Below are 18,171 nucleotides of genomic sequence, written 5' to 3'. Positions count from 1 at the left end.
AAGCATTTTTCTTAAAATAAAACAAAAGTGAATCGAAATTGCTGAGCTTGATGTTTTTTAGTTCATGCATAATGGTAGAAACAAAACAGTCATCACCAACACTTGTTTATGGTGGCGATTGGAACAGCAGTATTGGCCACTGCATTTAAAAACGGTCTCGGAGTCGCGGCAGCCGCCCAAAACAGCATTTTTACATCAGCCTCGGCCTCGTGCATTAATTCGGGTTGATTGTTATAAATCCGTTTGTAAACGTTCTCCAAAGTATAAGAATACGGGACACCTGGAGCGAGTCTTTGGCAAGTTCGGAAAACTGGAAGAGAATCCGCGCAGAAGACATCTTCAGAAAAATCCTGAGGAATATAAAACAAGATTATTATATAAAAGGTTTAATACAATATAAACTGCATTAAGAGTACCATTCCAACATTGGCAATCTCCGATTTGAGAATTGGGAAGTCAAATTTGAATCCGTAATGAGCAATCATGCACATTGGCTTTTTCAGTCGATTCAGAAAACTCAAGACAGTATTAGCAACATCTTCGTCAAAAGGACTCTGATGACTGAGATTAAGATTATCCAGCTTGGATTTCGTGGCAGCCATGGGATGGATTTCTTTGGATGGGTCAACACACATGTTCAGACGGTTTGTGATTCTGGGCATCTTATTTCCATTGCAGTTGAGGAATTGCTCTCTCTCGATTCCCCACATGCTCAGCTCTGTGATCCGACATATTGGATCTTCCGTCGTAATGATACCTGTGGTTTCCAGATCAAGAAACACGTAACTGTTGAAAGTAGCTGGAGTGCTGACTAATCTGAGGGTAGACACAGGTGGTACTACATTGACGACAGACGCAGACGCGACAGCAATGCCAATGCCAATGCAACGTATGAGATCATCACAGGCACAGTTGAAGAAGAGGCAGCCATAATGTCGTAAGAACGGGGAACGTGTAGTCTATGTTGTACTGGTGGAAGAAGAAGAGGAACTGAAATCTTCAATGTTTTTGAACTCTGAAGAGCATGACTGCAGAGAATAAAGAACTGCGGATGCATTGTTGCCAAACTATTAAGACGTATACGATTTAACAACGACGTAACCAGATAAAAAACGTTCCAAAATCGAATAACTGCAGATGAGATTCAAAATTCCAAGTAAACATATGGAACGCCGTTTGTAGCAGCGAAAACAGACACCCCTTTTTTCTTTCGCACCACTCTTTGTCTCGTTGTCTGCTTTAGTCGTCTGCTAACCGTTGCCAGGTAATCCTCCCGCAGCGTTTATTTTTTTGAATTCAAGTTATTAAATCCACTTTAAAATTAGATATTTATTACTTCTATTTAATTTTAATATTTTTTCGCATTTCTTAGTATCTCCCTTTTACTTAATTTTCATATATTTGTGAACAAAACAACACCAGCCCACACAGCTGACTGCTCAGGGCTCACAACAGTCGGAAGCCATTCACCGAGCCATTCACGTGCTCATTGTAATTATCAGAAGGAGCATGCAGTTTTAATTGCGTAAAACTTTGATTTCATTTTATTTTTGTAAATGTCATGTGAATTGGAATCATTAATTTTCAATTAGGACTACGAAGTCTTCCTATCCTAGAAGTAAAATGAGCTGGAAGAAAGATACTTTAGTTCGTATGGTGATCAAGTTACCCACGTGTGGAACATTGCTAAACATGCCACTTCAGCTGGATTTTGTTGAACGCCTTATCGACAATGAAGAAGAACATAAGAAATTTGTTTTGCTTTGCGAAAGGCAGTTCAATGCTGGTGTTCCTTCTCACACCATTTATGAAATAAGTAAGTCGTACTCACTCATTCTTGCCCATTTCATCATTTTTCAACTGCTAACCATTCTGTGTGTTTCTTACAGAAAAGCCAGATGAACAAAGTTATTCGAAGAATAACTCAGAAATAGATTCTGAAATGGAGGAATTTGATAGGAGAATCACATCGCTCAGTAAACTTTCTTCAGATGAAGACATTATTGTGCAAATATCAGATGATGAAAAAGAAAGTGAAGAAAAAGTGAATTCAAGACTCAATCTGTCCACGTCTTTGTCTCCTTACTCATTAAATGAATCACTTGATGAACAACTTCACACAAATTCTAGGTCTGCATCTCCACAAACAGATGAAACAAGAAAGAAGAAAGATGCTAAGGAAGAAACAAAGAAAGTTATCTGGGCAAGCTAACAGAGTGTCATCCCAAACAAGGCATTCGAAAAGCTGTTTCCACAGAAAAGACTGCACACACATACGATGATGACTGGTTAAAGGAATCACAAGACGAAGCAAAATACCCCACAACTTCAAGAACACTCCGTGCTCGTCAGAACGTTGGACTGACCCAACATACTGAAAGCCATTCTCCAATCATTAGGTATTCCACACCAAACCATGAAAGCCGCGGAGGTTCATCAAAACTAGATTCTCAGTCGATTTCTTCTTACCACTCTTCCGTTGAAAACCGCAAAACTTCAACAGATCGCAAATATTTTCATGTTCCTTTGATTCCTTTAACCAGTCATCATCGTATGTGTGTGGAGTCTTTTCTGTGGAAACAGCTTTTCGAATGCCTTGTTTGGGATGACACTCTGTTAGCTTGCCCAGATAACTTTCTTTGTTTCTTCCTTAGCATCTTTCTTCTTTCTTGTTTCATCTGTTTGTGGAGATGCAGATCTAGAATTTGTGTGAAGTTGTTCATCAAGTGATTCATTTAATGAGTAAGGAGACAAAGACGTGGACAGATTGAGTCTTGAATTCACTTTTTCTTCACTTTCTTTTTCATCATCTGATATTTGCACAATAATGTCTTCATCTGAAGAAAGTTTACTGAGCGATGTGATTCTCCTATCAAATTCCTCCATTTCAGAATCTATTTCTGAGTTATTCTTCGAATAACTTTGTTCATCTGGCTTTTCTGTAAGAAACACACAGAATGGTTAGCAGTTGAAAAATGATGAAATGGGCAAGAATGAGTGAGTACGACTTACTTATTTCATAAATGGTGTGAGAAGGAACACCAGCATTGAACTGCCTTTCGCAAAGCAAAACAAATTTCTTATGTTCTTCTTCATTGTCGATAAGGCGTTCAACAAAATCCAGCTGAAGTGGCATGTTTAGCAATGTTCCACACGTGGGTAACTTGATCACCATACGAACTAAAGTATCTTTCTTCCAGCTCATTTTACTTCTAGGATAGGAAGACTTCGTAGTCCTAATTGAAAATTAATGATTCCAATTCACATGACATTTACAAAAATAAAATGAAATCAAAGTTTTACGCAATTAAAACTGCATGCTCCTTCTGATAATTACAATGAGCACGTGAATGGCTCGGTGAATGGCTTCCGACTGTTGTGAGCCCTGAGCAGTCAGCTGTGTGGGCTGGTGTTGTTTTGTTCACAAATATATGAAAATTAAGTAAAAGGGAGATACTAAGAAATGCGAAAAAATATTAAAATTAAATAGAAGTAATAAATATCTAATTATAAAGTGGATTTAATAACTTGAATTCAAAAAAATAAACGCTGCGGGAGGATTACCTGGCAACGGTTAGCAGACGACTAAAGCAGACAACGAGACAAAGAGGGGTGCGAAAGAAAAAAGGGGTGTCTGTTTTCGCTGCTACAAACGGCGTTCCATATAAACATCCTCAGGGAGAACAAATATTCATTCTGTTAATGATAATTTCGCCACCTGGTGACGAAACTTGATGCAATCGCCGACAAGCCACCTGGGTGACGAAAAGACACAATCAAAAATAAAAAATCCATAAGAAAAAAAAGGTAAATCCGAATAAAATAAAAATAGGTAAATCCAAAGGTAAATCCGAAAAGAAAGCAATTAAAGGATATTAAGGGCGAATTGGCATCATTCGACGCGGTAGCGGCTCTTCACTCGTTATTATTTTTGCGGATAAACGCGGAGATTATTATTTCCGAGGGGTTGTCAACTCTAATTTTTCTAGAAAATTGTTATTACCACAGACAGTGAAGTAACCAAAAAAGCGCGGTATTCTTGTTAAATTTCCGTACTGTTCCCTCTCTAACCTTTGTCCACAAATTTCCAATTTCTCTATGTCCATTTCTTATTCTTATACCTTTTTCCCCTTTTCCATTAGAAAAATTGGAAAATTTGGAAAAACTGGAAATATTACAAGATAATACCCCACTTTTTACCACATTTTCTTTCCTTACTCCCCCCTTTTTTACATCGAAAACGTTGTCAGATTTCACTATCGATGTCCGCGCGAAATTTGAATACGGCTACTTTTGCGTTGCCTGAAGTTCTTGCATGAAAACTGGAACAGCCGCTAGGTGGTTCTTACGAGTATCCTGCGTAGAACCCCTAGCGGCTGTCCAAGTTTCCATGCAGGATACTACTTGCGCTAGTTTTGCTACTGACTCTTTCTTGGTTTTTACCCCTGATCCGCCCCTTTTTCCAGTTTTTCTAATAGAAAAATTGCAAATGTTCCGTGGGTTTTCCAAATATCTCCCCTTTCCTAACTTTCCTGCCGTTTCTCCCAAGTCAAATAATGGCCCTACCCTTTTAACCTTTTTTCAAGTTTTCCTTGGTTTCCAACGTTGGAAACATCCCTCAAAACTATCCAAAAATCCGAGGGGTAATAGAGTTGACAACCCCTTGATTATTTCGTGTGTAGCTAGATACATACTTGTTCAAATAATTTCGATTGATGCAGATTTCTCACTTTTTGGTTGTGTGTATTCACTATAGAGCAAGTAACAGTCACACTCGTTTCGTATCTTAAAAGATATGTTGATTGGCTTCGTCGTCGAGTGCTACTCTTCCTCGTCGACGCCGTTTGAATAATGACTGATTTTGACGTCATTTGAATAAGACTGCGGTGACAGCGGGACATTTGAAACATTTGTCGCGGCCGAAAAAGTGACAACTCATTTTTCTTGCTTAAAATGAATCAACACGCAGATGTTTCAATACGAGGCCGGTTGTTTTATTTGAATTTTTCTACCATTTTAACTTTTAACTCGTAATTGTCCATCACCTTAATTTGATTACCGAAACTAACATATACTCAAGCTCCTCATAAATTATGTGATAACTTATTTATTTAGTTCTTAACGGCCTCCTCCGCCTCCAGGAGTGCCCGGTGCTCCGGCTGCTCCTGTTGGTCCTGTTAGTCCAATTGGTCCAGGTGGTCCTGCTGGACCAGGAGGACCCGGAGGTCCGGTGTTACCAGTTCGACCAGAAGGACCTGTTGGACCTGTCAAAATAAACGTTGTGGCAACATTTCAATGAATATTTCCTGGAATAAAATTGATGGAAAATAATTGCTTGTTATTAATTATTACCTTCTGGTCCTCTCAGTCCCGAAAAAAGGTTTATTCCGAATGCTTAATTAGAAATAGAAATGAACGTTATTGACTACAGTGGACGTACGTGACGAATTGAATTTTAAAAAATAATAATAAATTAAATTACAAGATGATGGTTTCCTCAGCGTGGATTCTTGTGCGTGCTTAGTGTAAGTCATCATATCCTGATACTGAAGACCAACTGGTGGCTGCTGCTGCTGGTATTGAGGAATAGGCGCTGCTGGATAATCAACGGGATATAAATACGACGGGTAATCGACCTCGTAATTATTTGATCCAGCTGCATATAACATAAAAAAAGAAAGAAATCAAATGATTCGAGACATATATTTTCCAAAACGGAAAAAGAGAATTATCAATTGCTATAATTCACCTCGCTGTTGTTGATACCCGTAGTGGTTGGCCATGGGTTCTGCCAGTCGCCTATTCCCTGAATAAAAGTAATAAGGCAACAGCTGGGAATAGTAGAGATGATGACGAGTGGAATCAGATCCAGCGGCGCTTCCGGAGTGAATCAAAGTTGCCGGGTACGGCAGTAGTGCGAATTCGTTCCTGGCTGCCATTATTCCGGCCGACAGCATCATCAGCCCGACTGATGACAGAAATAGAAAAGATGATAGCATTTTTCTGTGTGTCTGTTATCTTTGCTTTATCCATCAAACAGTGCCGGGTCCCGCTTTATATACATATACCCGTAGCCCATTCCGCTTGCGGGCCTTATTGTGGGCGTCATGGGTTATAAGGAATAAGGATTTTGATGTGGAAATTCAACCCAAAGGAGTATCTACTACAACATGCAATTTTGGCACGAACCTCTGAATTTATTTTGAATATCAAAATAAGATGAATTAAAAAGAAATCATGTAAGAAATTTCAGATGCGTTGAATGTTATAAGGTCATTGCACGATATCACTGTAATTATACTGCGCCCCCCCCCCCCTCCGGCTGCCTCGTGATTAATTTGAATCAAATTTGGAAGACCTCGAAATATAGTACGTATAGCGTACAGTGTACTAGCTACGTAGTTCCTGGTACGTGTGTTAAAGTAATCAGGTTCTCCGCTATGGAATTCCCCACGAATATCTATACACGGAAAATATATTTCCCAATTTGGAGTTTTTGAGAAGGTGCTGAAACTAATTGAACAAGGTTGCGGGTAAGCAAAAACTACTTCAATAGCTGACAGGCAGGTAATTACTTGACGTGAATATGCGCTGAACTCTTTTATTCCCGGCTCCACTCATTCCTTTCCCGATAATTCATTACGACACAACAGTCGAGATTGATGAACTGATATGATTGCAGCAGTATATCTCTTATTACATTGTTGGCATTTAATTGAAATTCAATTCTTTAAAGTTATATATACAATTATACATAGATACGATTTAATACGGACAGAAATTTATGCAACTGCACGTGGCGATGAAGAATAGATGAAACAAAATGGCAGTTTATATCTTTTTATTTATTTCCCATTCGGGGACGGTCTGACACGTTTTTGAGACCATCACGCAACGTTTTGTTTGACGTTTGATGGCTGGTGGGGGGAGGGGGTTGTAAATAAGAGACACTTTTCTGTGAGAGCATCTTCCCACACACACACATGTTATAGTCATGCCGTACGCGTATGTAAGTCTCGTTTATTGATATCAATCTCTTCAAAAGAATCAATGCAATGAAATGCTGACAGAAAAGGCGGGGCAATATTTCAAACTTTTTTTTTTTAGGGGGAAGGAATTCGTGAATGATGGCCATGAGGAAGGAAAAGTTGATTACATTTGCTTCAAATGAATTATATGAAAAAAAATTTTTTTTTTGTCGTCTGCTGATACGTCGGTTAGACGGAAGAAGAAGAGGCAGCCATCACGTCGTAAGAAAACGGGGAACGTGTAGTCTATGTTGTATAGTCTGGGAGCTGGGCGCCAAAAAAATGGCAATGGTTTAGAAGAAGGTTTGATGCTAAAATATGGTTAGGGGGGGTATGACACACACGAAAAGCCAGGTCTGTCGACTGGCGGCCGGGCGGTTCAAGCGTGACGCGATCCCGAAGTCGGCGGGAAAGGTAAAAAAATACACTTTGTTTAGCAAGCCCAGATTATATCTTAAAAAATAGAGGGATATCAACTTTATTTAGTTTCCGACAGACAGACGTCATAATCTGGGGCCTTGGGGCCATCAGACGTCGGTGTGTAGAGTTCCGTCTCTCTTCAACAGCATGGGGAAACTATACACAAGTAGGCCTATATGTAGCCTATAGTATAAATAAGTAATATACTTAAAAGATATCGTAAAAAAGAAAGAAGAAGAAGAACGAGTATTGGTCGATAGCTCCGATTGGCGTTTGTTTCCGATACCATCAAAGCGCATACACATAAGCGGGAAACAACCCATGCTAATACAGGGGAAAAACCATAACGTCTGTTAGTCAAGGGTTTCCCGTGACGTTCGGTTTGCTTTTACGAAAGAGGAGCAGAAAAAAAGCGGGTTACATAGGGAAGAAATTTGAACCGCCAAAAATTTAGCAACCAAATTACACTAACCAAATAATCAAAAAATTATCGGTTAAACAAAATAAATGCATAATCTTATTTAAAAAACCGAAAAATGCATTTTCTGTTCACATTTACTTAGTTAAAAACTCACAGATCCTCCCCAACTCTCTCTATTTAAAATTAGGCGCTTAGGATGCAGCGTTGCCATTTTCACAATTTACTGAAATTTCGTAAAATTTCTTACACACCGACGTCTGATGGCCCCAAGGCCCCAGATTATGACGTCTGTCTGTCGGAAATAAAGTTGATATCCCTCTATTTTTTAAGATATAATCTGGGCTTGCTAAACAAAGTGTATTTTTTTACCTTTCCCGCCGACTTCGGGATCGCGTCACGCTTGAACCGCCCGGCCGCCAGTCGACAGACCTGGCTTTTCGTGTGTGTCATACCCCCCCTAACCATATTTTAGCATCAAACCTTCTTCTAAACCATTGCCATTTTTTTGGCGCCCAGCTCCCAGACTAGTACTGGTGGAAGAAGAAGAGGAACTGAAATCTTCAATGTTTTTGAACTCTGAAGAGCATGACTGCAGAGAATAAAGAACTGCGGATGCATTGTTGCCAAACTATTAAGACGTACACGATTTAACAACGACGTAACCAGATAATAAACGTCAAAAAATCGAATAACAGCCGATGTCAAAATTCCAAGTAAACATCCTTAGACTTAGAGAGAACAATCGGTTAATAGTAATTTCGCCATCTGGTGACGAAAAGACGCAATCAAAGATAAATCAATAAGAAAAAAAGGTTAATCCGAATAAAATGAAAAAATAGGTCCTAATATTAATGATGGATTTATGATGATGGATCTATCGATCTAAATTTAAATTTAATTTATATTTACCTATGATCCATAGATTAATCCGAAAAGAAAGTAATCAAAGCAAACGCACACTCGTTTCGTATCTTCAAAGATGTTGGTTGATGTTGCTGATTGGCTTCGACGTCGAGTGCTACTCTTATACTCGTCGACGCCGTTTGAATAATTATTGAAATGTTTAATTAATGTGCTGGGGTCATGTAATTAACTTGCCTCAAATAAACGTGAATTAATTATTGGGGTGAATTGCACGAGTTATATTCTCGTTAATAAAATGCTGACACGAAAAATAAGAGCCATAACAATTAATTTGATTGAATGAATTGATCAAATGTTTTGAGTGAATCGGAAATTTCTTCTTCCACAAGAAAACCGGTGAAATGATTAAAACCATTGGGACGTATAGAAAATCCTGGCGTCATGGATCCTATTTGCCACCAGACTTGGTCACCCGGTTGCAAATTTAGTGTTGATTGCAGGGAGAATGGTTCGTTTTCGAGAGCAGTCCCAGTGTCATCAGAAATACTACTTCCGATTCGATTGCCGTTCAGCATGATATGAATGTCACCAAAAAATCTAGCTGAAGATGGCGGAATCAATCCATTTCCGGATGCCGAGAAAAAATATTTGCCCTTTCGTGGCGCCGTGAATTTTCCCGTTTGTAAATCCATGGCTCCTCCCACGTTTAGTCGTCCAGTGTCAAATGTTATAGGAACATTTGATTCATTAAAATATGAGTTAAATATCTGAACGTAAAAGTAAGTGGGCGATGATTTGACATCTTCAAACCCGATCCAAGTCTGGAAACCTAATAATTAGTGACATTTATCCGTAAACATGAGTTTAAGAATTGAATGAAATTTGAATTTGCATACCAGAGTCGCTAGGTAACTTGGTAAAGTCACAGTAAACACTTTCGACCATTGATGTTCCCACGACGGAATATAATCCGCTCAAGGTGTGTCCCATCCGCCATAGATCTTGACATGAACTTGGCATTCCACTGACGGCCACTTGTCCGGTACATTCGAATCGGCCCAGTGTATGGACACCGGACGAAGTTTCCAATTGCGTTCGACCAAAGTTCAGTCGAGTGATGGGAAGAACATTTTTGTCCGTGATGGTACCTGTATCAATGATTATCAAATGAAACTTTGATCAAAAATTTCTATATTTCAATTTGAACACCATCGTCAACTAATGGCACTGGAGCCATTGAGTCGCAGTTGCATTGGACGGAAGGATCGACACAATTTCCATCCAATCCGCATTGGCAAAGATGAACGTCTGTGTTGCCACCCGTCCAGAAAAATTTGGAATTTCCATTTTTGTCGTTCCACCAGGCGTAGGATATATCATTGAACACCAACGGCGCGAAATTACAATCGTACTAATTCAATCAAAACAAAATTATAAAAATTATCTGCTTATAATCAACGGTGTTATATAACCTACTTTTATTGACTGGTGGCATTCGGCGGAAAGCTCGGCCAATGCCGACATCTGTCGGCTGCTGGCATTGTAATTGACTGCCCTGGAATAACATCCAGGATCAGCGCAGTGTCCCACGTCCATCGGCGACTCACTGTCGTGCGGAATAGATGTTGATTCTGACGGCCAAACAATAATTTGCAATTCAATCAATTTGTTATTATTATCTCCTTTCTAGATCTCTAGTTACCTGATGCCATGTCGCAGTGGACGTAAATCGGGTCATCGCCAACTCCTTGGCCGTCAGGATCGATCCAGTACATGCCGGAACTAGTGGAAGGATCAGCCGCCCTAATTTCCCGACAAGTTCTGAGTATGGCGCTCCTTCCCGCTAATTGGCGGCTTGTTTCCCGTTCGTTTCGCAATTCCAGTCGACTTACTTTTTCGGCCAGAATTTCCTGTTGCCGATCCTTCAGCTCAAGCAGCGCCTTTAATCGAGCGTCTTCCTTTTCCAGCCGGGAAACTTTCACCTCCATGGCTTCCTTAAATTGCACAAATTTCTTATTAATAATCCTTCTTTTTCAAAATATTTAGATATCTTACGTAATTTTCCCTGAGTTCCCGTAATTGTTCTTCCAACGGAAGTTCAGCTCCGACCGAATAATTGGTCGACAATAGCAAAAATAGAAAACAAAAACCGAGCGAGCAGAATTGATGACGAGTCATTTTTGAAGCAACAACAGGTGTGTCTCGGTGTGTCTCAAACTGGCTTCTACGCGACATTGACGCATACGTAGTTGTTTTCATATAGATAAATCCAAAAGTTTGTTTGCGATAATTTGATTCTTTATCTACCATAAAATTTCAATAACAGATGAGTCAGTAATTAAGCAAATATTTCCGTATCGATCCTTATCAGCTGTTCGTCTCATCGCCCTTATAAGGCTTGATTTTTTGTGGAGTAATATTAGATACGTATAAATAAGCGGGCGTCATCCCATTTGAAAAAAACCCCTAAAGATTCAAGTACTTGATTTGTCGTCTGTGAATGCATTGTTCAAAAGGACACGATACGTCCTTCTGTCGACACCAAAAGGCCTCACACTCATTTCATTTATTATTATATCTCGGCGGTGGTGTATTTGCACCTAACAGCACGATTCCATCGTCACCCAAAGCAATAAACTATTCTGTTTGCATTGAAATCGATTTGATTATATCGCGCCCTCTGTAAATACAGAACTATACAAAATATAAGATTTAGAGCATCGAGGGAAGGAAGCATCGATAGCCGTCGAGACATTTCCAAGAACACACAATTTGAAATCAATGTAGTCCATTTAAACACACTAGTCCACTACAGTTAGTACAGCAAGAGCCCATTGAGATTTCTTTACAACATTTACCGGCATTTACCAACATTTCCCAAAACTATCTAGATTACAACCACAACGATAGTCAAATCGTTTGTTTCTCCACGCTTTTTTCAATTAAAATCTTTTTCATTTAAAACTCCAGCTTTGTAAACAACCAACTTCGGCATAAGTTCTCCATCTCTTTGCTCAGAACCCGATTCCAAATTAAAATGAAAAAAGAGATGATACTTTACTCATTGGCATCCGGTGCTGAAACACATTTCTCACTGTAAAACTTTAGTTGAAGCTGAGACTTATTTTAACCCGATAAGTAAAACAGGGAAACCTCGAGCAATTTAGTCTAAACGGATCCACCTCAAGCGGAAATAAAAAATTCGCACTGGATATCTCCTTGGCTTAAAATTTGACACTTCTCGTACGGTCCAAAGTTCTGCAGACGAACACGTGCTTTGATCCCTAAAGATTTAAATTACGTTATATATCAAACCAAATGAATTAATCTGTAATAAAAGTCTCACTCACTTTTTCGTCCTAATAGCTTTCCCAAATGAGAGTTGTCAAATTCAAAAGTGAAGACATAAAAACAAATCTTTTCCACATCAATTTAATTACACTCTATCGTAAAACTACTTATCAGCATTTAAACACGCTCGGGTGATAAAAACGAATAACAGGTAATAATTTTTCACATCCAAACATGCAGGTTTTAATTGCACTACTTTCTGTATTTGACCACTAACTCGGCTGATTTCAAAATGTAGGCTTCCTTGGCAGCCTCAGAGGACATGCCTTTCTTCGATTCCCAGGCGTCCCATTTCGCTTTTCCTTTAAAATCCATCATTCCAGGTCGAGCTGATTCATTAGAAAATATCCACAACGTTAACATCACATAAATTTAAGCAAAAGAGATTTATATAACACTAACCGACGTTAACATCTCCAACAGTGGCTTGCTTGAACAAGGCATAAATCTCTTTGAGTTCGTCATCTGTCGGCCGGGCAGTCAATGTCTTAATATCCTCAGCCGCTTTGTTAAATCTCTGCCGAAATAAACGTAATTAAATTTACTTCATAAACCAAATAGGTAAAATCGTGTGCACTGTATTAAATCTACTCACTTCATCCAGAGACATTGTGTGTTGGCTATGAATATCCTATAAAAGAATTGAAAAAAGATTTTTAGAACTGTTAAATATTAATTTCCTACTTCAAATACCTGTTGCACTTGGTAACTTGAAAAATCGGGACTCAATGACACTGAGACACCATTTACACAGGGGTTGGTCGCTTGGCTAGATAAATCGTAGATTAAAATCAAGGCTATCAGTGACTTACCAAATGTAGACACAGATAAAAAGATATCGAACTAGTAAGACAAGTCGTGAATCGTTTGATTCATCTCCGTTCAAAAAGCTTTTAAAATATGATCATCAATAGCAAGCAATTTTCACCAATGTTCTACACCAGACAAATAACACCAGAATACTTTAACCAATTTTAAGACGCGAATAAGGAGCGAATACCAGACTTACAATAAAACATGTCGATGGGGAATACACTTAATCGAAAAATAAGAAATGGTTAATTATCAACCATAGAGGAAAAATCCAGCAAATGGTCATAGCGGTACTCTCTAGCGATTTAAAACTGCTGAAGTGTGAAAATGGAAATACCCAGCCGTACCCAGCAATAACAAGAATCAATCATCTAGCGGCAAGGTCACCTTCCTTAATGTGTCTCCCATAAAATTATTTCGGAGAATAGTAACAGACGACAAAACTTTTTGAACTTTATCTGATAAATAACGGCACGTAGACCAAATTTCAGGGTTTCCCGACGTCGCCGAAGGTCAATATCACGATGCGAACGTACCTGACAAATAGTCTACAAGCTCACACCAAATTTGAATTAAACCCACAGGTGAATTTTCAGACGATCGAGAATTAATACAATTCCCTGGCGAATATTCAAATACACAATAACAATTGCAAATTCAGTCCGTAAGGTGTACTGATGATGTAACAAATTAACTTGAGCATTGAACATACATAACTTGACAAACAACAACCCGTAAACGTCTAAAGCAGTCAACGATAGATCAGAGACGATCAAATGATTTTAAGCGCTGGATGCGCTGTACTTTGTCACCAACTCTTCCGTCTTTGACACGTAGGCTTCCTTGGCAGCATCAAGGGACATGCCTTTCTTGGCCTCCCAAGAATCCCATTTAGCTTTTCCTTTCAGGTCCAGCATTCCCGGGCGAGCTAATCATTCACAATTTACGGACATGTGTCAGACAACATTTTTTAAAAACTAGTCTAGTCAAGATGCAATACTCACCGGTATTGACATCACCAACAGTGGACTGCTTGTACAAGGCGTAAATCTCCTTCATTTCATCATCTGAGGGAGCGGTAGTCATGGTCCTGATGGCCTCGGCAGCTTTGTTGAATTTCTGGGAAATTATCAAATTTAATTACACTCAAATACAGTTGACTTATAGAACATAGTGTACACTTACTTCATCCAGAGACATTTTTTAGAGTTGTATGGATTGCCTAAGTTAAGAACTATAAATCAAATAGACAAAAGAATAAGAATATAACTTGTGCCATATGAATTTAAACATTTCAGCAAAAGAACACTTAAAATAATGACACTATTTTACCTTCAGTACACCTTGTCTTACAGACGTCTTGCTGATTTGCTTTCACAGCAGAAAATGATACTTTAGTGAGAAACTTACCTGCAGAAGTGAATTTCATTGGGGGAACGGAAAAGGTTACCCCATCCCGCTGTGAAAAATTCGGTTGTATTCCTTGCGCTATGTTCACGCTAAAGCGAATTATTGCGCAGAGTTACATCACAAATGAAAGCAAAGACACTCAAGTATTCATGTCAGACAGTGTACGACCGCCATTATTGATTAGACGGGGGCTGGGTCCGCAAAACACAAAAGCTTCCCCTCTCTCTTAATTACCTTGAAACCTTCGACACGTGCCGCTAAACAATACGTCCCAATAAAAGTAAATGTCATAAAATAATACAAGATAAAACAGGTGTATTTCTATAACGTAAATTTCCGGTTTTTAAGTCCAAACAACTAAAAATATTGATCACAATTTTGTATTGCAATATCACGTTGTATGCTTCTAAGTTAATGACCGGTCAGCGGGACTGCCCCGTGCGAATTGACTGTCGTCCTGAACGCCAGAAACTGCGTGACCGTTAGGGACGACACGGCGTAATTCAGAATTTTCAACATGATCCATCCCGCGGCGAAGTAGACGGTCCATCCGATGATGGCGGCCGGCAACAGAACAACCAGCAACATCTCGATGAAAAAATGATGGAGATTCCCGCGTTCCAATTGCTGCAATGAGTAAAAATTATTGTCGAACGGTTGGAATCCTTTGCAAAAGGCGTCGAACGGGTGCTTGCAGGTCGGGCATTCCAATTTGACCCGGGACCATTGGACGAGACATTTCAAACAGAAAACGTGACCGCAAGTGGTCCGCGATTTCTTGACGTGAGGGCCGAGGCAAATGGCGCACTGGCCGTCGTCGTAATCGAGTCGAGTTGAACTGTCGAGAATCATCAGTCGGATGACATTTTCTTGATTGTTCTTCATATTTTCGGCTGAGAAGAGGAATCGCAAGACGTCCGACACTCGGCACATGAAGACAACTCGGAATGTGGACCGGTGCATCCAAACTGCCGTCTTCCATGCCAGCGCAATCATTCCGCAAAAGAGGATTCCTAGAATGAATTCTGTTGTTGGGAAATAGTAAATCAAATCAGCCAAAAGTATAACGTTCGATTGACGTTGACTGTAATAGTAGAAACCCTTGAACGTATTGAAAGCAACTTAGTAGTCAACTTGCATTAGCCAAATTAGCCCATTGAAATATCAGGTGTGTTAGTCTTTTAAAAATCCTGCCGGAATTGAAACGAAAAAATATACCTGGAATAGCTGCGGCTGCTGCTTGGCCAGCCGGAGAAAGTTGAGTGAACCAGTACATGGCCATTTGTGGATTATTATGCAGTAGGATGAAGAAAACAGATTCGTTCGTTTGCGACAAATTAAATCGGCTCAGATGCGACACGACTCCGTCGGCTGAACTATGGAATCCAGCTATCCGTTACGGTCCGATGGAGAGCACGTACCAACACGATTACCGGAAGCCGGTTGTGATTTGCCCAACAGTCAGAGCCCAACCGCCTGCGTCAACTTTATTTTGGAATCACTCGGCGAGTTACGGGCCGATGGAAAGTACCTATCAGCACGATTACAAGACGTTGATCCCAATCGACTACAAGAATCCCTTTGACACCCAGGCAAGTGCTGGCAAGGTCGTTCCTCCTCCGCCAAGTGCCGCTGCTGAAGAAGAGCGAAAGTTGTGCGAAACGTCCGAAAAATTTCAACAATTGCTCAAAGGCTGCCAGACTGGTTTCGAGGAATCTCGCACATTTACGCAGCGGGTCTTCTTCCCCGCCGAAGAATTATTAGCGGAGAATAAGAAAGCCACCGCCGAAATAAATCGTCGTTCTAAATAATTTGTCGCTATTTATATTTTATTTTTTAGAAATTGTTATTCTGTTTTGAAAACGAGTGGCTATTTATAAAATGTTGTACCTAAATAAACTGTAGAAGAAATATTGAACAAAGACTTGTGTGTGTCATAGTGTCACGATTTATGGGTGTGGAATTTTGGATTTGGTGGCTGTTGATTGCTACACGAATCAATCACATTCTGCCAAGTTATTTATAACGCCATTCGTGTGTATAGATCTTTGCTGTTGGCAGTGACGAGGCTAGGATAACAAAGGAGATCCAGCCCAGCTGCTGTTGTTGTTCTGTTCCTCGAGCAAAATACCGTAATTATCCTTTCGACCTTTGCTGGAAATAGAGGACGGACTCAAGTACTGCGCATGCGATTCCCTCGTCAGCCCACAATTTTCATGGGATTTGGACCCAAAAATCTGTTGGGAGATTTTGCTGTGTCAGTGTCTTGATTGGCTTTATTGCGTATTACCCGAAATTGTTATATTTTGAAAAATGTCGGGCTTTGAATTATATTCTAGGACAGGTAAACTCTTTTCTTAAAAAAAGATGGTGGCCCTGAGAAGAGCCGTTTTTTCTTTGTTCGGGAGTAGATAGATAATTTAAGCCTTGGCGGGTTTGTCGGTCTTCTTGGGCAAGAGAACGGCCTGGATGTTGGGCAAAACACCACCCTGAGCGATGGTGACACCGGAGAGAAGTTTGTTCAACTCTTCGTCGTTGCGGATGGCCAATTGCAAGTGACGAGGGATGATACGGGTCTTCTTGTTGTCACGGGCAGCGTTACCGGCCAACTCGAGAACCTCAGCGGCCAAGTACTCCATGACGGCAGCCAAGTAGACGGGGGCACCGGCACCGACACGCTCAGCGTACGAGCCCTTGCGGAGCATTCGATGGATACGACCGACGGGGAATTGAAGTCCAGCCCTGCTGGAACGGGTCTTTGACTTTCCCTTGACTTTGCCTCCTTTGCCACGGCCAGACATGATGAGTTTGAGAGTAAATAAAAGAACGTGTTTTTGTGATAAACCACAACAACGCAATAAGCGTGACAAAGAAATTTCACCTCTATTTAAAGCTTTCCCTTCAACGTCGAGTAGCCAAAAGACGACCAATCAAAGTTTTGTTTGCGTGAAGCCCCGCCTTTCCCGACCGCTCCCGGCTCCCGAAATTCCCTCTTTCACGAACATTCTGGCTACCAGCAGACAATAAATTGGCTTCCTCTATTTCTCAGATCGTCATATAAATTCAAACCAGCAAAGTTGGTCCCCTAAATAGTTCAACCAAATCTATTCACGCATTGTGTCGCACCCAAAATTCGTTCGTCATGCCTCCAAAAGTAAGTGGAAAAGCTGCGAAGAAAGCGGGGAAAGCTCAGAAAAATATCACAAAGGGCGATAAAAAGAAGAAACGCAAGAGGAAGGAGAGCTACGCCATTTACATCTACAAAGTCTTGAAGCAGGTCCACCCAGACACCGGCATTTCCTCTAAAGCCATGACCATCATGAACAGCTTCGTCAACGACATTTTCGAGCGCATCGCTGGAGAATCGTCCCGTCTTGCCCACTACAACAAGCGTTCGACCATCACTAGCCGGGAAATCCAGACGGCCGTCCGTCTGCTTTTGCCCGGTGAGTTGGCCAAGCACGCCGTGTCTGAAGGCACCAAGGCAGTCACCAAGTACACCAGCACCAAGTAGAAAGATCATCAATTCGTCGTTAAACAAACTCGTCTCTTTCAGTTCCGTCATAACGGCCCTTATGAGGGCCACCAAAGCTATTGAAAAGAGCAAACGCAGCAACTAGCGTCCTTTGTCTTCCCAATCTGTCGAATGAACTGTATAAGCTTTGTATCAATGTTGTAACATATTATCTGAAGCGTCGCTGTTGTGTACCAGAATATTTTTAAAAATATACGTAGCTACAATGATATACCTATATACCCTTTATCTTATGTGTCCTCGGATTTATTTCTAAACATAGAAGTCTGTCCGCTTTCTGTTTGGCTGACGCATTGTATAAATCCATAAAAAAGTTGAGGGAAAACCTG

At 40.3% G+C, this 18,171-nt stretch overlaps 10 protein-coding genes across 10 annotated transcripts; 2 read left to right on the top strand and 8 right to left on the bottom strand.

Moving 5' to 3' along the window:
• Nucleotides 1-92: 92 nt before the first annotated feature.
• LOC124337721 (three-prime repair exonuclease 1-like) lies at nt 93-635 on the bottom strand. Its single transcript, XM_046791750.1, has 2 exons — nt 417-635; nt 93-350 (listed from the first exon to the last, which is right to left on the bottom strand). The coding sequence occupies exons 1-2, from the start codon at nt 633-635 to the stop codon at nt 93-95; spliced, it is 477 nt and encodes a 158-aa protein (XP_046647706.1).
• A 590-nt stretch (nt 636-1,225) lies between these two features.
• Nucleotides 1,226-2,518, top strand: LOC124337189. Its single transcript, XM_046791287.1, has 4 exons — nt 1,226-1,264; nt 1,373-1,525; nt 1,593-1,816; nt 1,890-2,518. The coding sequence occupies exons 3-4, from the start codon at nt 1,624-1,626 to the stop codon at nt 2,210-2,212; spliced, it is 516 nt and encodes a 171-aa protein (XP_046647243.1). The 5' UTR covers nt 1,226-1,264; nt 1,373-1,525; nt 1,593-1,623; the 3' UTR covers nt 2,213-2,518.
• Nucleotides 2,519-2,577: 59 nt separating this feature from the next.
• Nucleotides 2,578-3,663, bottom strand: LOC124337188. Its single transcript, XM_046791286.1, has 4 exons — nt 3,565-3,663; nt 3,304-3,456; nt 3,013-3,236; nt 2,578-2,939 (listed from the first exon to the last, which is right to left on the bottom strand). Exons 3-4 carry the CDS (start codon nt 3,203-3,205, stop codon nt 2,617-2,619), a joined length of 516 nt encoding a protein of 171 aa, XP_046647242.1. The 5' UTR covers nt 3,206-3,236; nt 3,304-3,456; nt 3,565-3,663; the 3' UTR covers nt 2,578-2,616.
• Nucleotides 3,664-5,118: 1,455 nt separating this feature from the next.
• LOC124337719 (collagen alpha-1(XIII) chain-like) lies at nt 5,119-6,006 on the bottom strand. The gene is made up of 4 exons (XM_046791749.1): nt 5,750-6,006; nt 5,483-5,656; nt 5,353-5,394; nt 5,119-5,264 (listed from the first exon to the last, which is right to left on the bottom strand). Exons 1-4 carry the CDS (start codon nt 5,997-5,999, stop codon nt 5,119-5,121), a joined length of 612 nt encoding a protein of 203 aa, XP_046647705.1. The 5' UTR covers nt 6,000-6,006.
• A 3,053-nt stretch (nt 6,007-9,059) lies between these two features.
• LOC124337718 lies at nt 9,060-10,927 on the bottom strand. The gene is made up of 6 exons (XM_046791748.1): nt 10,789-10,927; nt 10,436-10,745; nt 10,210-10,364; nt 9,943-10,144; nt 9,630-9,881; nt 9,060-9,562 (listed from the first exon to the last, which is right to left on the bottom strand). The coding sequence occupies exons 1-6, from the start codon at nt 10,909-10,911 to the stop codon at nt 9,060-9,062; spliced, it is 1,545 nt and encodes a 514-aa protein (XP_046647704.1). The 5' UTR covers nt 10,912-10,927.
• A 1,222-nt stretch (nt 10,928-12,149) lies between these two features.
• LOC124337316 (acyl-CoA-binding domain-containing protein 7-like) lies at nt 12,150-12,880 on the bottom strand. Its single transcript, XM_046791422.1, has 4 exons — nt 12,778-12,880; nt 12,680-12,715; nt 12,487-12,601; nt 12,150-12,413 (listed from the first exon to the last, which is right to left on the bottom strand). Exons 2-4 carry the CDS (start codon nt 12,692-12,694, stop codon nt 12,277-12,279), a joined length of 267 nt encoding a protein of 88 aa, XP_046647378.1. The 5' UTR covers nt 12,695-12,715; nt 12,778-12,880; the 3' UTR covers nt 12,150-12,276.
• Nucleotides 12,881-13,554: 674 nt separating this feature from the next.
• Nucleotides 13,555-14,318, bottom strand: LOC124337312 (acyl-CoA-binding protein homolog). Its single transcript, XM_046791419.1, has 4 exons — nt 14,230-14,318; nt 14,083-14,131; nt 13,902-14,016; nt 13,555-13,825 (listed from the first exon to the last, which is right to left on the bottom strand). The coding sequence occupies exons 2-4, from the start codon at nt 14,095-14,097 to the stop codon at nt 13,680-13,682; spliced, it is 276 nt and encodes a 91-aa protein (XP_046647375.1). The 5' UTR covers nt 14,098-14,131; nt 14,230-14,318; the 3' UTR covers nt 13,555-13,679.
• A 287-nt stretch (nt 14,319-14,605) lies between these two features.
• On the bottom strand, nt 14,606-15,880 carry LOC124337155. Its single transcript, XM_046791237.1, has 2 exons — nt 15,526-15,880; nt 14,606-15,332 (listed from the first exon to the last, which is right to left on the bottom strand). Exons 1-2 carry the CDS (start codon nt 15,587-15,589, stop codon nt 14,719-14,721), a joined length of 678 nt encoding a protein of 225 aa, XP_046647193.1. The 5' UTR covers nt 15,590-15,880; the 3' UTR covers nt 14,606-14,718.
• A 446-nt stretch (nt 15,881-16,326) lies between these two features.
• LOC124337246 (histone H2A) lies at nt 16,327-17,284 on the bottom strand. Its single transcript, XM_046791351.1, has one exon. It carries the CDS (start codon nt 17,106-17,108, stop codon nt 16,728-16,730), a length of 381 nt encoding a protein of 126 aa, XP_046647307.1. The 5' UTR covers nt 17,109-17,284; the 3' UTR covers nt 16,327-16,727.
• Nucleotides 17,285-17,373: 89 nt separating this feature from the next.
• On the top strand, nt 17,374-18,052 carry LOC124337255 (histone H2B.1/H2B.2). Its single transcript, XM_046791360.1, has one exon. It carries the CDS (start codon nt 17,450-17,452, stop codon nt 17,819-17,821), a length of 372 nt encoding a protein of 123 aa, XP_046647316.1. The 5' UTR covers nt 17,374-17,449; the 3' UTR covers nt 17,822-18,052.
• The last annotated feature ends 119 nt before the right edge of the window (nt 18,053-18,171 follow it).

This window comes from Daphnia pulicaria, chromosome 4, assembly GCF_021234035.1.
Source record: "Daphnia pulicaria isolate SC F1-1A chromosome 4, SC_F0-13Bv2, whole genome shotgun sequence".
NCBI lineage: Eukaryota > Metazoa > Arthropoda > Branchiopoda > Diplostraca > Daphniidae > Daphnia > Daphnia pulicaria.
This window is presented reverse-complemented; position numbering and strand designations above follow the sequence as displayed.

Bases quoted from the DNA above. Each gene is read 5' to 3' on its own strand.
- LOC124337188 (XM_046791286.1), bottom strand. From the start codon at position 3,205: ATGAGCTGGAAGAAAGATACTTTAGTTCGTATGGTGATCAAGTTACCC. The intron at 2,940-3,012 runs GTAAGTCGTACT...TGTTTCTTACAG, and splicing joins TCACACCATTTATGAAATAA to AAAAGCCAGATGAACAAAGT.
- LOC124337719 (XM_046791749.1), bottom strand. From the start codon at position 5,999: ATGCTATCATCTTTTCTATTTCTGTCATCAGTCGGGCTGATGATGCTG. The intron at 5,657-5,749 runs GTGAATTATAGC...TGTTATATGCAG, and splicing joins CGGGTATCAACAACAGCGAG to CTGGATCAAATAATTACGAG. The intron at 5,395-5,482 runs GTAATTTAATTT...TTTCTAATTAAG, and splicing joins GCTGAGGAAACCATCATCTT to CATTCGGAATAAACCTTTTT.
- LOC124337246 (XM_046791351.1), bottom strand. From the start codon at position 17,108: ATGTCTGGCCGTGGCAAAGGAGGCAAAGTCAAGGGAAAGTCAAAGACC.
- LOC124337721 (XM_046791750.1), bottom strand. From the start codon at position 635: ATGTGTGTTGACCCATCCAAAGAAATCCATCCCATGGCTGCCACGAAA. The intron at 351-416 runs GTACTCTTAATG...TATATTCCTCAG, and splicing joins AGATTGCCAATGTTGGAATG to GATTTTTCTGAAGATGTCTT.
- LOC124337718 (XM_046791748.1), bottom strand. From the start codon at position 10,911: ATGACTCGTCATCAATTCTGCTCGCTCGGTTTTTGTTTTCTATTTTTG. The intron at 10,746-10,788 runs GTAAGATATCTA...ATTATTAATAAG, and splicing joins GGGAACTCAGGGAAAATTAC to AAATTTGTGCAATTTAAGGA. The intron at 10,145-10,209 runs GTAGGTTATATA...TGATTGAATTAG, and splicing joins AATGCCACCAGTCAATAAAA to TACGATTGTAATTTCGCGCC.
- LOC124337316 (XM_046791422.1), bottom strand. The intron at 12,414-12,486 runs GTTAGTGTTATA...CTAATGAATCAG, and splicing joins TGTTGGAGATGTTAACGTCG to CTCGACCTGGAATGATGGAT.
- LOC124337155 (XM_046791237.1), bottom strand. From the start codon at position 15,589: ATGGCCATGTACTGGTTCACTCAACTTTCTCCGGCTGGCCAAGCAGCA. The intron at 15,333-15,525 runs GTATATTTTTTC...TCCCAACAACAG, and splicing joins AGCAGCCGCAGCTATTCCAG to AATTCATTCTAGGAATCCTC.
- LOC124337312 (XM_046791419.1), bottom strand. The intron at 13,826-13,901 runs GTGAGTATTGCA...GTGAATGATTAG, and splicing joins TGTTGGTGATGTCAATACCG to CTCGCCCGGGAATGCTGGAC.
- LOC124337189 (XM_046791287.1), top strand. From the start codon at position 1,624: ATGAGCTGGAAGAAAGATACTTTAGTTCGTATGGTGATCAAGTTACCC. The intron at 1,817-1,889 runs GTAAGTCGTACT...TGTTTCTTACAG, and splicing joins TCACACCATTTATGAAATAA to AAAAGCCAGATGAACAAAGT.
- LOC124337255 (XM_046791360.1), top strand. From the start codon at position 17,450: ATGCCTCCAAAAGTAAGTGGAAAAGCTGCGAAGAAAGCGGGGAAAGCT.